The sequence below is a fragment of the Pinus tabuliformis genome, chromosome 9 (assembly GCF_031772625.1).
Source record: "Pinus tabuliformis cultivar Carrire ecotype Pingquan chromosome 9, CPIR1, whole genome shotgun sequence".
NCBI lineage: Eukaryota > Viridiplantae > Streptophyta > Pinopsida > Pinales > Pinaceae > Pinus > Pinus tabuliformis.
The window spans coordinates 182981279-182997609 of NC_142307.1; the positions used below are offsets into that span (position 1 = coordinate 182981279).

Sequence of the window (16331 nt, forward strand, 5' to 3'; positions counted from 1 at the left end):
AAGAATTTTCTAAAGCTTGGGGAGTGCAGGAAGCACAGGGATTTCTTCCGACTCGATCAGGGATCAATCAACTATAATATCAATATCTCATCTCTTCTCCCCTTAGGCCTTCCCATGAAGTTTTATTTATACTTCTCCAAATTAGTTTTTTTTTCATTTAGGAAATTGTTGGGCCATGAGCTATAGTAGGTGAGTAATAGGTAAAACCCGTAAACTTCACCTGAAATTAAGGAGACTTATTATTTTTAAGTGTTTTAACACATATACGCAGGTTGGGTATATACTGACCCACATGTACACACTTTTAACACAGGGAAAAGTAGAGTATATGAAATAAAAAACTGTTTTTTAGATTTTGGACCAAGTCTGGAAAGGAAGGGTTGCCCTAGGCCATAACTAGAGCATCAAATCTACCAAGAGTGGTAAATGGTGCTATAACATAGATTCAGGTATCATATCCTTTTATTTTCTAGTTAAAGCAAATGTGCATATGAGTATATTTGTATATCATTGTTAATACTATATCGATTTGGATTTATAAAGCTCCATGTACAGTATGGTTATTTGCTCATTGAAGAAAATGTGCATAATTATTTGTGGTTGAAATTATTATGAATGTCATAATGAGTTGAGTTATAAAGTTGCAATAAGCGGTATGGTAGGCATGTTTTCATGTTTGTCATGATGGATTTGGTTTTGAGAAGGTTGTTCATTGTAAATATTGCAACGAGCTTGGTTTTAAATCTCCATGGGAAGTATGTTTTTATTTTCAGCTATTTTTCTGGTTGTAGGTGTCATATAACATTGAGGACAGTGTTCCCCCAAGGGGGAGAGGTCTGTAACAACCTTGGCTTAAAAATCCATGTAATAAAGTTAATAAAGGAAACTAAGACCAAGGTCATGGGACATGTATTCCAAGCTGAATGTTGGGAAAAACATCCTAATGGGTGTTCATTTACTTTATTATGGCTAAGGAAATTGGAAAAGGCAATGGAAAATGCTTTGGGAAGGCAAAAATGCATTATTGGCATTTATTTTATGAAAATAATGTAAACTAGGAGAAAAGGGAGGTGAAAGGTCATAGGTTGCATGTGAGGAGGAAATTGAAGGAAAATAATGGAAATTGAAGAAAATAGAGGTCGCATTGATAACAAGGATTTTGAGGATCAATTCATAGCTTTTTCTCATTTTTGTTTGGAATTAGTCTGAGAGAGGAGAAGAGCACCAAGAGGAGAAGGAAAGCAAGCAAGAAAAGGAAGGACAAGGAAAGCAAAGGAAAGAAAGGAAAGGTTGGATTGGGTAGTTTCAATAGGAATACTTGCAAATAGCACATTTTATGTATGGTTTCCTAACTGGTTTTGGCATGCATGGCATATACATGTGTGTATTTTGGTTTCTTTGTTGTTGGTGGCATGGATTTTGTCAGGTTTTTACAGTGGTTTCAACCTTGCATTGTCATTTCTGGATAGCCATGGTGTGATGGGATTCTTTCTCGGTTGAGCAGTGGATTGTTGGAAGGTTTTGGATTCGGGTGAAGTGGTCTCAGGAAAATCCCAATGGTTGTGGGTGGAGATGATTTTCTCTGGGAAGCCCTCAACATGTGGGTGGAGATAGGAAAATTATTGAAGGGATGGTGAAGAAATTTTGAGGCATCCAAGCTTGGTTTGGTTTTCTGATCTTGGGATTGGTTTAAGTGAGATCACGGTATGGTGAGGGTAGAGGTGGTTTAACCTCTGGATTCCCTTGGTTATTTATGGATGATTTTATCCCATGAGATCCCACATTCACAATTGGAATATGGCACAAGGGTGATTGGCTAAAAGAAAGATTTGGTTCAACCCAATCTATGGTTGGGACTCGAGTGCTACATGAAAGTCCCTGACTTGGTTGGCTTTGGCATTGATTAATAAGAGCTAAGTTTATCTTGTCTTGATGAGTAATTGTACTTGTTATTATGTGTCTTTAATGTTTATTCTATCATTTTTATTTATCTGATTATATGTTGGTTATAAGCATGGTTAATTGATAGTTCTAAGTATGGATCTTATCACATTTCCATTAATGAATGAATGGTTAATGACTGTATGACATAATTGGTGTTATGACAGCTATAGTGACAAGGCATTGGTCCTTCTTGTTTAACCTCAGATAAGTTTCAAATCCCTATGTTCGGATATGCATTCATGACCAACAAATTTCATGTTCACCATCTATTTGACGGAACACCTATCATGGATAGGCCTTGTTATGTCAAGTTTTTGTCCAAGCTTTGTATGGAAGGATTTTTCCTTGTGCCATTCATGGTTTCTAGAAGGTTTTACTAAGTTCTAGGCAGAGGTCTGGATCCTAGCCTAAAAAGTGGCTTAAATCCTACGGTCGCAAACACAGAACTGGGTGAAAAAGACTACAATCACTCCCTTGTAGGTATCATGTGTGAAAATGGAGGGTTTCAGTCAAAATCAGGCAGTGATGTGCCAGCATCTGGTAGAGAAGGGTACTAAAACAAGAGGTTTAACTCACGTTTGGGTACCTGGAACAGTGTTTTAACCCTTGGGGGTTTTGTAGCACTTGATAGGGAAGTCATTAAGGTGTTTGGTTTGTCGATTCCACTTCTTTAAGGTGATCTAAGAGATTGAATCATATCATAGTAGCCCCTCATCTCATGTTTACCTTAGGAAAGCCAATTAAAGTGGGTAGATATGAGAGGAGGCGAGGTTACATATATGAGTGACTAATGTGGTGTTGTTATTGTTGTAAAGGTGTTGGAATAGAGTATGTGATTGTATTGGTTATGGTTCAGAAATAACCGGCATGGAAGTGTTTTATTGTTGTAGTGATTTGAATTTATTATGATGGAAAGCTCTTTCTAACACTACTCATGCCTCTTAGTAGTAATATTGAATATTTATTTCCTTTTTGCCTTGACTTGGTGTCTATTTCACATAGATATTATTTCCAAATATTCTAGTATTGTTAACAAGGTTTTTGGGTCCACATTCTATTCTTGAATCTTGATAATTTCGAGCATAAAATGAAAAGCTCGCTCTTTGTGATGTTAATGAGAAAGCCTTACAAATTTGGTAAGTTCCTTTAAGTTTCAATGCTCTGAGTTTGGAGTAATATCATAGTTATCTTGTGCATTGGTTCATATTCTAATAGAAATGTTTTGAAGTGAATTAATGGTTACTATAGTTGAGCAAGTTGTTTGATTTATAACTAGAAACCGCTTATTAGTACAACGACTCAGATATGCATTATAAGCCATTTTTAATGCTAGTGGGTGGTATTTCCCTATAGCGGCCACTAATACGCTTTTCAGTACCAAATCCTATCCATTCTATGGGCTTGCGGTGTAAACTTGTGGAATAGGATCCGCCTTGAAGGTGGGTTCCTTGGTCATTATTTGCATTGTGATTGGCGACAACGCATTTGTATCGTCGAGCATGGACCACTGGTGTCAATACAAAAATATATATTTATTACTTGTCGCAACCATAGTGAAAATCCTATGCCTATGGTTGGATGAAATTATAATTTTGGGTGGAGGCAAGTTTAGATCTATGGGAGACAATATTATAAAACTATGTAGTATGAATGTATTTTTAAGAGTAAGGTCGGGAGTTGGGGCTTATGTGGTGTTGGATGGTTTCTATAGTTGTGAGTGTGGAGAACATGATGACCTTATATGTGTTTTGAGAGGTCAAAAGGTCAGGGTCAGGCCCAAGCCAGCGAAATCGATAGTTTCTATCGGAAGAAAGGGCTGACCTCTGACTTGAAGCCCTGTTGAGTCACAGTCACAATATATATATATATATATATATATATATATATAGATAGTGTTGGAGGCTTAGCGCCCAAGGCCCAACCCGTAAACCAAATTAGTCGGGATTGTAGCATGAAGGATTCATAGAGGAAGTAAAAGTATGACCCCGACTTCACAAAAAAACTTTCGATCATGACCTCTAGTCAAACCTATGAGGTTGGATCTAAATTAAGTCGGGCCTTGTTATATTTGTTGGGTGGCATGTTTTAACCTGAACTCCTTAAAAAAATGGGGCCCATTACAGAAAGAATTCGAAAGGTGTGTAGATAGCAGCTTCGACTTGGTTCTTGAAGACTTGTCGTACTCAATCTTCCATGGTTTTGGAGCATTCGCCATTGAATCAAATTGGGGATTCAATGCTTGGAGCTCGAAAATGATACAATGATATAGACAATAGAAGAATGAGAGGAATATTTTTTATGAGTTATGGCCTTGTAATAATGTTTTCATTCCAACTTTCACGCAAAGCCTCACAGAAAATGATAGGAAAATAATGGAGGAAGGCTTGAAAATTTTTCACCTTCAAGCTAATTTCATGCGAAGTCTAAGGGAAAATGATAGAATGTACACTACTCCCAGCCAAACTAGACCCACCATCGTATGTACGCAAAATCCACTAGGGTATGTACCAGACACCCAAGCATTTAAGTCCCATGTCATTCTTAAATTTGTAAAACTACGTATCGTACATGTTAGGATGACATCCACCCTTGAAACCCATAGCCGAGGATGCGATGGCAAGCTGATGTCACCCCAAAATTTACAACAAAAACATAATATTAACTATATAAAATTACAAAATTTTCAATAATACAAAAAAACTAATACAACTCCACAGATCATAAATATCATTACGCAAACAATAACATAACAATTTTCTTTTAACAAAAATTCACAAATATTCCATTAACAATATAAATATCACATGAAAAAAAACTTGTTTAGTTAACATTGAGAGGACTTGTTTCACTCTCATGTTAATGAGGTTTCCCTTACGATGTTACAATGTAATCATAAATTAAAGAAAAACATTAATCTATGTTATTATTTAAATTTACTTAAATCATGTTTAAACTATTATTTTAATACATAAATAATTTTAATACCCATAAAGAAATCAAATTACATAATATTAAGATATTTTATTTATAATTCTATTAATTTAAAATAGGCCTATAAAATTTTACGAAGAAAACTAAAAAAAAATACAAATATCCCTTTCTCGTATTTCAAAATTTTCAAAATTTATAATATATTTAAGGCTTAAGCAAATGAAATAAAACAAAATTGGTCATCACGCATATTCACGTCTCTCCATACAATTATTAGAAGTAATCTATAAAATTCCAAATTTATTTTTATATCATTTCACAAAGTCTTCACCCCCTTTCTTTATCATAATAATGTGGTGATTAAACAAACATTTTTTATCGCAATGATTCCGCAACGGGTAGAATGCTCCAATAACATGTTCAACCACAAAGACTCCACAAGTAGTAGGATAATCTCACCATCATGACCATGAAAGGATTGACCAAGAAACATATTCCAAGAGTAGACTTGTCTCACCCTTGTATCCCTTCTAACATGTCACATGAATTGAGGTGGGAGCAGATTTTACTATAGCCACTAATCTAACATGTCACATTATAACCACAAATTAATTGAGGTGGGACAAGATTCTCTTATAGCTATTGATCTTTAGAGAAGGTAAGCGATAAGGGGTATTTGTACTTTGATCAATGTTTATTCCAGGACGAATTATATCATAAAATTTTGCAGTCTCCCACATTAAATTTTTTATTTTAGATAATTTTTACAAATAATTTAAATCAGAATTTAATTAATCATTTTTGTAATTTTAACGATTTTAATTTTAAAGAAGTAATTGTAGAATTGAGGCTTCTGTGATCCATAACAAGTATATGATAGGGGTTTAAGCGTAAATCACATTATTAATCATTTGTCGATGTGTTTCGAACCAACAAGTGTGGTTCATGGTCAGGACAAGTTGAAAAACCAGATCATGGCTGCATGTGAAATAGAGAGAAGATCATCCAATGGCTATATTTGACTAGGAAATGGCTATAATAGACTGGGAAAGGCTATGTTTGACTAGAATGGACCAAGGGACATGGACAACGGCTATCTTTGACTTGACTCGACCAAGGGACAGGGATAGAGAGAATTAGTTAGTTATGTTATTTCGGTTATCAAATTTGAAGAGATAACCGAAAACAAACTTTGTATATTTGGTAGAACATGACATTTTTAATTCAATACAAGTTTAGGCAGTAGGATGGGTAATAGAATGTCGTTCATTTTTAGATTTATTGAATTAATACTAAATTCAATTTATAATTGATTTCAAGCTTATTTTAAAAATTTGAAGTATTTTGATTTAAATTTATTTTAAATTTGAAAATATTAAGTATTGATTTTAATTTATGGTGAATTTGAATTTATTAAGTATTATGAAAGATTAAATTTATTAAGTATAATTGTTTTAATAAATTTTTTGTTTGAATTTAATAAGTATCGAAAAGATTAAATTTATTAATGTATAAATTTTTTAATTATTTAATTTTATGGTATATATTAATTTTTTATTTTATCAAGATTAATAAATTTTTTAATTATTTAATTTCATGGTATATATCAATTTTTTCATTATATTAGGAGTAGTAAGGTTCTCTGCAACTTAATATGGAGAGAATGTCACATTTAAACAATGCAATGAATAGACAAATAAACATAATATTTCATTAATTTGTTTTTTAAATACAAGTTGTCTCCATATTAAATAACACAAAATTAAATTAAATAAAAATAAATATATATGTAAGAAACAACATTGTAAGAAACACTTTGACTCTTAACTCTGATTCCAAATCGCTGCCGGCTTCGTGAAGATAGTTGCTAGATCAGCTCTATCTGCCTCTGGTGGGCAAGCTCCTGCCCATATCATCAGTGAAGCCCCAACTTCCACTGTCAAGGTGGTCCAGGCCTCACTCGATGAGGCTTTGAAGTTTTCTGAAAGTACCCTAATTTGTTGGTTCAATAGTTTTTGGCCGTAGCTGACAGCTCTCCACAGTTGGATCTCAGAGGTATGGAAGCCTGTCATTTATGATGAAATTAATATCTACCCGTGTGCTAGGGGTTTATTTATAGTGGATTTTGAAAACCCTAAAAGCAGACAATGTATTCTAGATTCTGACCCTTGGTTTTGGGAAAATTTAGGCCTATTCATGAAGCCATGGAACCCATCATTCGATCCCTCAACAACAGTCATAACCTCAACACTAGTTTGGGTGAGATTGCCAAACCTACCCTTGCATCTCTGGAATTTCTCCTTGCTAAATGTCATTGGAAATGCAATTGGGAAATTTTACTGTAGGTCCCCAGAAACAGAGGAATATGCCAGAACCACCTATGCACGCATCTGTGTGGAAATGGACTTCACCGCCGGATTCCCAGCTAAAATAAACCTAACAAGTAAAGACTATGTGTGGAACTAGAAACTCAATTATGAAAGTGTCCTCTTTAGATGTCGATCGTGCTTTGAGACAGGCCATCTAACAAAAAATTTCCCAAAAGCCTCTCGGAAAAATTATGCTAGAAAGAATCACCACAAATCTACATGGTGGGAAGGAGCACAAAAAGAACATTACATTGTCATCAAGGAAGAACACTCTCTAGAAAACTCTAAATCACAGGAAAACGGGCAAGCAAGAAACAACTCTCAAGACAAGCACGGGGAAAGCCCCGCCCAACAGCGAAAAAGTGAACTTGACAACCCCTCAAGCATCAATAGTTATGAGGATTCGTATACTGCACAAAATAAATCTTCATTTAACAGCAAAACAGATCTCCCAGACCAAGCTTCTTCTCCGACTATCTTCAAAAGGACGTACACAACAGATCGCGAAGCTAAAACACCAATGTCCCAAGAACCAGAAGAGATGAAGGAGATGCAAGATAAAGGAAGTTGGAAGACTGTAGAGAAAAAAAAGAAAGCTACAGCACCAATCTCGCCAAGAATGACGAGAAGCCAAACAATTAAGACCTAAGAAAATTATAGGTCCGATAGACCAATTTGGTCTTAGTGGACGTTAACCACCATCATTATCATCATCATCATCATAACATTTAAAAATTTGAACCAACATAAATCCATCTTAAATATCATAAATGAAGCAATGAGAGAAATCAAATTTGTTATTGTGTAATTTTTTGATATGAAAGAATTAATACATGATAACAACGAATTAAATGATTTACAAATTTACAATTTATTTATTTATTTATTAGCATAGCTAATTGGTAACTTCTTGTAGTAATTTGGGCAAGGCTAGAATCAAACCTTCAAACTAATATAATACCAAGAATATGTCCAAAATCCAACAAGCTGCAATAACTTGTAACTTAGCAAGAGCCAAAAAATACCAATTCCATGAGAGTGGGATGTGCACCAACCCCATGAGAATGAGATTTATCCTAGGAATTGCTTATACTTCAAACATCTTTTTTGGAATTTAAGAAATTTACACAGTAATATGTAGGTTTAAGTTAAATCTATATCAATATACTTTAAATGATCTAACTTCAATAGGATAGAAGAGTCTCACCCATCTTCCAGACTAACTCCAATTCTATGGTGATTGTAACTTTAATAGTATAAATAGTTTATGGTCAATCTTGTAAAATGTATACATTAACAAATTTGATTCCTCACTAACTCCAATTCTATGGTGATTGTAACTTAATAGTATAAATCGTTTATGGTCAATCTTGTAAAATGTATACATTAACAAATTTGATTTTTTTATATTAAGATGGATTTAGGTTGCTTCAATTTCTTTCAAATTTTTCTATATGCATACATATGTATTTAAGATGAAATTAACTTTGTTAGTCATATTTATTTCAAATTTAATTCCACTGTTAACATGATTAGCTTATATTAAATATGATGATGAACACGATGAATGTCCACTAACACCGATGTGATCTATCAAGCCTTAAAAAAACGAGTAAAAAAACTATAATTTTTTAATATTTTTTTTATGATAAAATATAAAAAAAACCGCTCCTAAATTGCTATTCTACTATGTAAATCCAATTTAAAAATCTATTATAACAATAAATTACTAAAAATTAAATTATAATTAATGATGCAAGGCTTCTGCGATCTATATTATATGTGGTGTTGTCTCTCAGAGTCATCACATACAAATTTTTGGAATCCACGTTTAAAACCATCCTCCATGGTTCATCATCACTATAGGTCCATGAGTGAAGAACTAAAGAGGGTTCGGTTAGAACTGGATGGTAGCCAAAAGTGGTCCTTGTCATCCAATTCCAACCGAACCCTCACCTTTATTTATTTACACTATTGAGTCTTGACTTCTTCACTCATGGATCTATCTTGATTAATGAACCACAAAAAATAGTTCAAAAAATAAATTCCAAAAATTTATATTCGAAGACTCAAAAAACAACACCACAATTAAATTTAAATTATTATTTTTATATTATTAAAATTAAAAAAAATTAAAATTTAAAACTAAAATTTAAAAATACAATTTAAATAATAAAAAAACACAAATTTCTCATCCCTCGTACGTCCTCATCCCGGACGGTCAATATTGAAAATGCCATCAAAATGAAGATGTAGATTTACGAGCTCAAAGTCTTTGGACGAATTTTCCACTCCACCTTTCTTACAAGACTTTACAACCATGACAGGTGAGGTCAATACAACTGCTTTTGCTTTTTAAATAAGTAGATTGGTTTTATTTTTTTAATTGGAATTGTCTCTATATCCCGAGGGTCCTCGGACTGGATTATTAATGGAAGCCCAAAATATAGAACTTTTTTACAGGCTTCCCGTGCTCAGATGGTGTCCGCGTTACAAATAATTTAAATCGCAATTTAATTAATCATTTTTGTAATTTTAACAATCTCAACTTCATCAAATTTGAAGAGATAACCGAAAACAAACTCTGTATATTTGGTAGAACATGGCATTTTTAATTCGATACAAGTTTAGGCAGTAGGATGGGTAACAGAATGCCGTTCATTATTAGATTTATTGAATTAATAACAGTTTCTTTTTTTCAGAAGAAAAAAAACATCATAGCTTAATAACAGTTTCAGTTCATAAATTGATTTGAAGTATTTTGATTTAAATTTATTTTAAACTTGAAAATATTAAGTATTGATTTTAATATAGCGTGAATTTGAATTTATTAAGTATCATGAAAGATTAAATTCGTTAAAGTATAATTGTTTTAATAGTTTTTCATTTGAATTTAATAAATATTGAAAAGATTAAATTTATGTATAAATTTCTAAATTATTTAATTGTATAGTATATATTAAATTTTTTTATTTTTTTATTTTATCAAGATTAATAAATTTTTTAATTTTATGGTATATATTAATTTTTTATTTCATTAAGATTAATAATTTTTTTGATTTTTTAATTTTTTAATTTTATTGTATATATTAATTTTTTATTTCATTAAGATTAATAATTTTTTTAATTATTTAATTTCATGGTATATGTTAATTTTTCCATTATGTTTATACTTGTGAGGTTTTCTGCAATTTAATATGGAGAGAAGTGACATCAATGTCATCTATTATTTTGAGGGAAAAATTGTCACATCTAAACAAAGGAATGAATAGACAAACAAACATAACATTTTACTAATTTGTTTTTTAAATTCAAGTTGTTTCCATATTAAATAGCACAAAATTAAATTAAATAAAAAAATACATCTTATATAACATTTAAAAGATTGAACCTACATAAATCTATCTTAAATATCAATTTATGAAGTAATGAGAGAAATCAAATTTGATATTGTGTAATTTTTTTATATGAAGGAATTAATACATGACAACAACGAATTAAATGATTTAGAAGTTTGCAATTTATTTATTTATTTTTTACCATGGTGAATTGGTAACTTCTTGTAGTAATTGTGGGGAAAGCTAGGATCAAACCTTCAAGTTAATATAATACCAAGAGTATATCCAAAATCCAACAAGCCACATATACCAATAACTTGTAACTTAGCAAGAACCAAGAAGTATCAATTCCATCAGAGTGAGATGTGTACCAACCCCATCAAAATGAAAGCTATCCTAAAAATTTCTTACACTTCACACATCTTCCTCGGAATTAATGTAGGTTTAAGATAAATCTAATCAATATAGTTTAAATGATTCTAACTCCAATAGGATAGAATAGTCTCATCCATCTTGGAGACTATGGTGATTGTAACTTTAATAGTATAAATAGTTCATGGCCAATTTTGTAAAATTTTAACATTAACAAATTTGATTCCTTAAGATGGTTCAATGGATTTAACTTGCTTCAATTTCTTTTAAATGTTTTTATATTCATACATATGTATGCAATTATGTATTTTTTTATATTTTTTTTTATTTAATTTATTTTTGTGTTATTTAAGATGAAATTAATTTTGTTAATTAAATTTATTTCAAATTTAATTTTATTATTAATATATTTAACTTATATTAAATATGATGAAGAACAAAATGAACTTTTATTAACACCAATATAGTCCATCAAACCTTAAAAAATAAGAAAACTACAATTTTTTAATATTTTATTTTTATAATGAAAAAATAAAACTGTTTTTAAATTACTATTTTATTATATATACCCAATTTAAAAATATATTATAACAATAAACTATTAAAAATTTAATTTATTATTTTTATATTATTAAACTTAAAAAAAAAAAATTTAAATTTATTAAAAATACATTTAAATAATAAAAAAATGCAAATTTCTCATTTCTCATACGTCCTCATCCGGACGGTCATTATTGAAAATGCCAACAAAATGAAGATTTAGATTTACGAGCTCAAAGTCTTTGGACGAATTTTCCACTCCCCTTCTTACAAGACTTTACAACCATGACAGGTGAGGTCAATACAACTGCTTTTGCTTTTTAAATAAGTTGATCTCTCTGGGTAGTGGTTTTATTTTTTAATTGGAATTGTCATCTATATCCCGAGGAGGAGGATTGGATTCTCAATGGAAGCCCAAAATTTAGAACCTTTTTACAGGCTTCCCGTACTCAGATGGTTTCCGCGTCCTCTCAGAATGGTTTCCTTCTTCCAAAATTCTTGCTTCATTATCACATCTTGTGAGAAATTCTCTGATCCAATTCAACTTTGATCTGAAGCTTTTCAATCCCTGTGAGTGGAAATTTTTGCTGTTAGATTTTTTTTTTTTCTTCTGAAAGTACTGACAGATTCCAATTTTAATCAATTGCGCTTCTTGTTGGGCAGTAAGCGAAGGATTTACAGAACAAAGTTTGCACCATGGGGAAGAACGGGTTAAAAGTATTAAATGCCCTGGACGTGGCCAGAACGCAATGGTATCACTTTACTGCAATTCTTATTGCGGGCATGGGGTTCTTCACAGATGCCTATGATTTGTTCTGCATTTCCACCGTCACGAAGCTCCTGGGAAGAATTTATTACTTTGATCCGAAAAGCCAGAGCCCCGGAACTCTGCCTCCAAACGTCTCGGCTGCCGTGACAGGGGTGGCCTTATGCGGAACACTTTGCGGGCAGCTTTTCTTTGGTTGGATGGGCGACAAAACTGGACGAAAGAAAGTCTATGGCATAACGCTTCTGCTCATGGTGACTACCTCCATAGCATCTGGTCTTTCTTTGGGGAACACAGCCAAGTCCGTGATGACCACGCTGTGCTTTTTCCGATTCTGGCTCGGCTTCGGCATCGGCGGAGATTATCCTTTATCCGCCACCATTATGTCAGAGTATGCAAACAAGAAAACCAGAGGGGCCTTCATGGCGGCAGTGTTTGCTATGCAAGGCTTCGGAATTCTTGCTGGCGGCGCTGTCTCAATTATCGTCTCTGCAGGTTTCAAGAACAAGTACGACCGCCCCGCATACGAGGTTAACCCTCGAGGTTCGACTGCCCACGAAGCCGATCATGTATGGCGGATCATTCTCATGGTCGGAGCTGTTCCTGCTGCGTTGACATACTACTGGCGAATGAGAATGCCGGAAACGGCTCGCTACACGGCGCTAGTTGCAAACGACATAAAGAAAGCCACGGCCGACATGTCGTGGGTTCTTCAGGTAGAAATTGATCTAGACGAAGAGGCGCCTGCAAGGAATGAGCCACGGTTCGGTTTATTTTCCAAAGAGTTCGCAAGGCGACACGGGTGGCATCTATTGGGAACTACAAGCACATGGTTCTTTTTTGACGCCGCCTTCTACAGCCAAAATCTATTCCAGAAGGACATCTTCACTGCAGTGAAATGGCTTCCCCCACCCAAGTCAATGAACGCGATAGAAGAAGTTTATCGAATAGCAAGAGCACAGTCTATTGTTGCTCTGTGCTCGACACTCCCGGGCTACTGGTTCACAGTGGCCTTAGTTGATCGCATCGGCAGAAAACCAATTCAGCTGAACGGATTCTTCTTCATGACACTCTTCATGTTTGCGCTTGCTATTCCGTACCACCATTGGCAAGACAATTACATGCCCTTCCTGATACTTTATTGCTTCACCTTCTTCTTTTCAAACTTCGGTCCAAACACCACCACTTTCATCGTCCCCGCGGAGATCTTCCCGGCAAGGCTGCGTTCTACATGCCACGGCATATCGGCCGCAGTGGGCAAGGCAGGGGCCATAGTTGGGGCCTTCGGCTTTCTCTACAAGGCTGACCAAGTAGCCACAGACCACTGCACGGGCATGGGCGTTAAAAATGCTCTGCTAGTCTTAGCAGTAACAAACGGTGTCGGTTTCTTTTTCACGTTCTTGATTCCTGAAACAAAGGGCAAATCCCTAGAAGAGCTCTCATGTGAAAACGATGAAGGGCCTTCCCAATTATCCGCGCGCAGGACTACACCCATTGAATAGCTGATATATCTCAAATTCTGCAACTGTGAAATTAGTGTACTGAACATACATGCAACAAAGGGAGGAACCACAAAATATTTTCCGTGATTCCAAAGTTCCCTATTCTTACATCCTCCATCGCATCATTGTTATATTTGATTCAATTTCAAATCAGCTGGCCATTTAGGTCTCATCTCAATGGTTTTTGCTTTTTGAAAATTGATGATGTTGTCTTTTAATAAGGCACTCTGTATATACACCCTAAATTCTGCTTTAAATGTGATAGAATATGTCCCATGTAAGCCTGTTATTTTGGAGAATTTTTTTGACCATCTGCCCTCAGCTGTTTCTCAATATCTTGGATAGTGGCTTTATATGTCACCATTATGTATTTTATGATGGCTTTTATATTGTCTTAATATAATGCATTCTATTTTTTTTTCTGAAAAAAAAAAAAAACAAATTGCATTTATAGTCGTCTCGGCACTACTCTTACATGGATGCAAAAACTGTTAAAATGTTATTTTTCCTTGGAATTGTGCGGACAAATATTTTTATGCTGTAATGATAAATCGATTTAAATGTGCATAGTCTTTTTTCCGTGGCTCAAGATAGATCAATAATTGTAGCAGACAGATCTCATTGGTATGAATAAATAGGATTAGAGAGATGTAAAGGAAATGGAAACCAAACCTATCATAATAATTTTATAATATTTAGTTTTTTGATTTTGAAATAATAATTTTATAATATTTGGTTTTTTGATTTTGAAATATTTAATTATAATGAGAATTTTAATTATTTTCTTAATTGATATTATTTTTTCAATTGGGTTAAACATATTTCGACTTCCAGTCTCCAAAATTACTGTGTCCATTCTTTAATTTAATTCTCTGGAAATATATTCATCCGACTTTATGAAAACAATATAAAGGGACCACTTGTTCTCCATCGGTTGGATCACTCAAATTTCCACCTTTTTCTACGGCCGCCTATATGACAATACTGCGGAGGGTAGGCTAAGCGATCATTTTCATTCTGAGCCTATGTTCATGCCAATTATAATCGAGAATTGGACAATATCCGCCATTACCGTGATTCATCATGGAATAATCATGCACCCGCTTGAGATTTTTCCCGGGAGCTCAACATAACGAGGCGCACAGGTGGTTGGCATCCTGCCTTACCTGTCACTTAAGTTTTTGGGGCAGTTTTTTCAAGTAAAGGGATCAGGGATTAAAATTGAAGTAATCAATGTTTTGTTTTTTAGTTTTTTAAATTGTAGTTTTTAAGTTTATATTAGAAAGGTATACAATTATTTTTCATGTAAATGATAATTAAAATAAAAAATATTGTTCAAATTAAAAAAAAATGGTTTTATTTAGTATTTTATGGTTTTGTTTTATTATTATTATTTATTTCATAATATTTAGACCAAAAAAAATTGTTAATAATTTTTTTCCTTTATTATAAAAATTCAAGAAAATAATATCAATTAAGAAAATAATATAAATTTAAATTATATTGGTGTGGAGTTTACATATGTATTATTTATATATTAAAAATACATTTGAAGAGTGGGTATTGAAGATCAAAAGTTTTGGTTGTGGTGAATTTTTTCTTGACTATGAAGAAGAAACAATTTTAATTTGAATTACTCTTTATTCTCTTGTTCTTTGGATTTACAAATATTATTTATCAATCTTCTCCACGTGAAAATCTTCTTACTGCTTACGCTACTTGTATTTATTGCCTAGTCCACTTGCTTGCCTTTACTACTTACTCCACTCACTTGGAGTTATCAATATTACATGCATGTCTTCTTTATGTATACATAATATGAAAACACAACAATAGACAACCACAATCAAAATTGGTTCAATTTAATTGTGATTCCTTATTATTAGCAATTAGAAGTTAATAGATAGTATTTAATTTAAACATTCATTTTTGTTAACAAAAAATGATGTTCTTGTGTAAATGGTGTTCTGCATCATAATGCACATATCATTATACCAAAAAATCTTATTGGAAAAATTAATGTTATTTAAACACATATGCATCAATCATTAGGTCTATAATTATTATGGGAAAAGATTCTTGTAAGTTATATTTCTTTGATGGAATGAAAAGATGTGTTGTTTTAAGCTTTAAATAATTATTTTTTTGCAGTGATATCCATAAAAATAATATTATATTTTGATTTCTTTTAAAAAATCATTGAAATTGTTTGAATAATTAGTCCAATTATCTTGTAAAATAAAGAGAGTATTTTTAGTGTACATGAGGAATGGCATCAAGAAGGTGAAAAAATAGTCTTATTGAAATCCATCCATAAGATTCCTATAATATTGGTGAACAATTGTCATCTATGTGGACTCATACAAGTGTATTTGGAATTAGGAGGGTTGAGATATTCATGAATTTTTAAATTATTTTTTATTTTCATCAAAGAATAGTTTTTTTTTTTTTTTTTTTTTAATATTGAAAAGCTAAAATGAAATTAACACTTCAAATTGAAATATAATTATTTCCTTTAAATTCGATCCCTCGTAAGGATGATAGTGAAAAATCTCAATCCTAAGTGTAG

General features: G+C 32.8%; 1 protein-coding gene across 1 annotated transcript; it reads left to right on the forward strand.

Moving 5' to 3' along the window:
• Positions 1-11814: 11814 nt before the first annotated feature.
• LOC149147738 (putative inorganic phosphate transporter 1-3) lies at positions 11815-14136 on the forward strand. Its single transcript, XM_089445605.1, has 2 exons — positions 11815-12064; positions 12158-14136. Exon 2 carries the CDS (start codon positions 12191-12193, stop codon positions 13760-13762), a length of 1572 nt encoding a protein of 523 aa, XP_089301731.1. The 5' UTR covers positions 11815-12064; positions 12158-12190; the 3' UTR covers positions 13763-14136.
• Positions 14137-16331: the final 2195 nt, after the last annotated feature.

Excerpts from the sequence above, each read along its gene's own strand:
- LOC149147738 (XM_089445605.1), top strand. The coding sequence starts at position 12,191 with ATGGGGAAGAACGGGTTAAAAGTATTAAATGCCCTGGACGTGGCCAGA.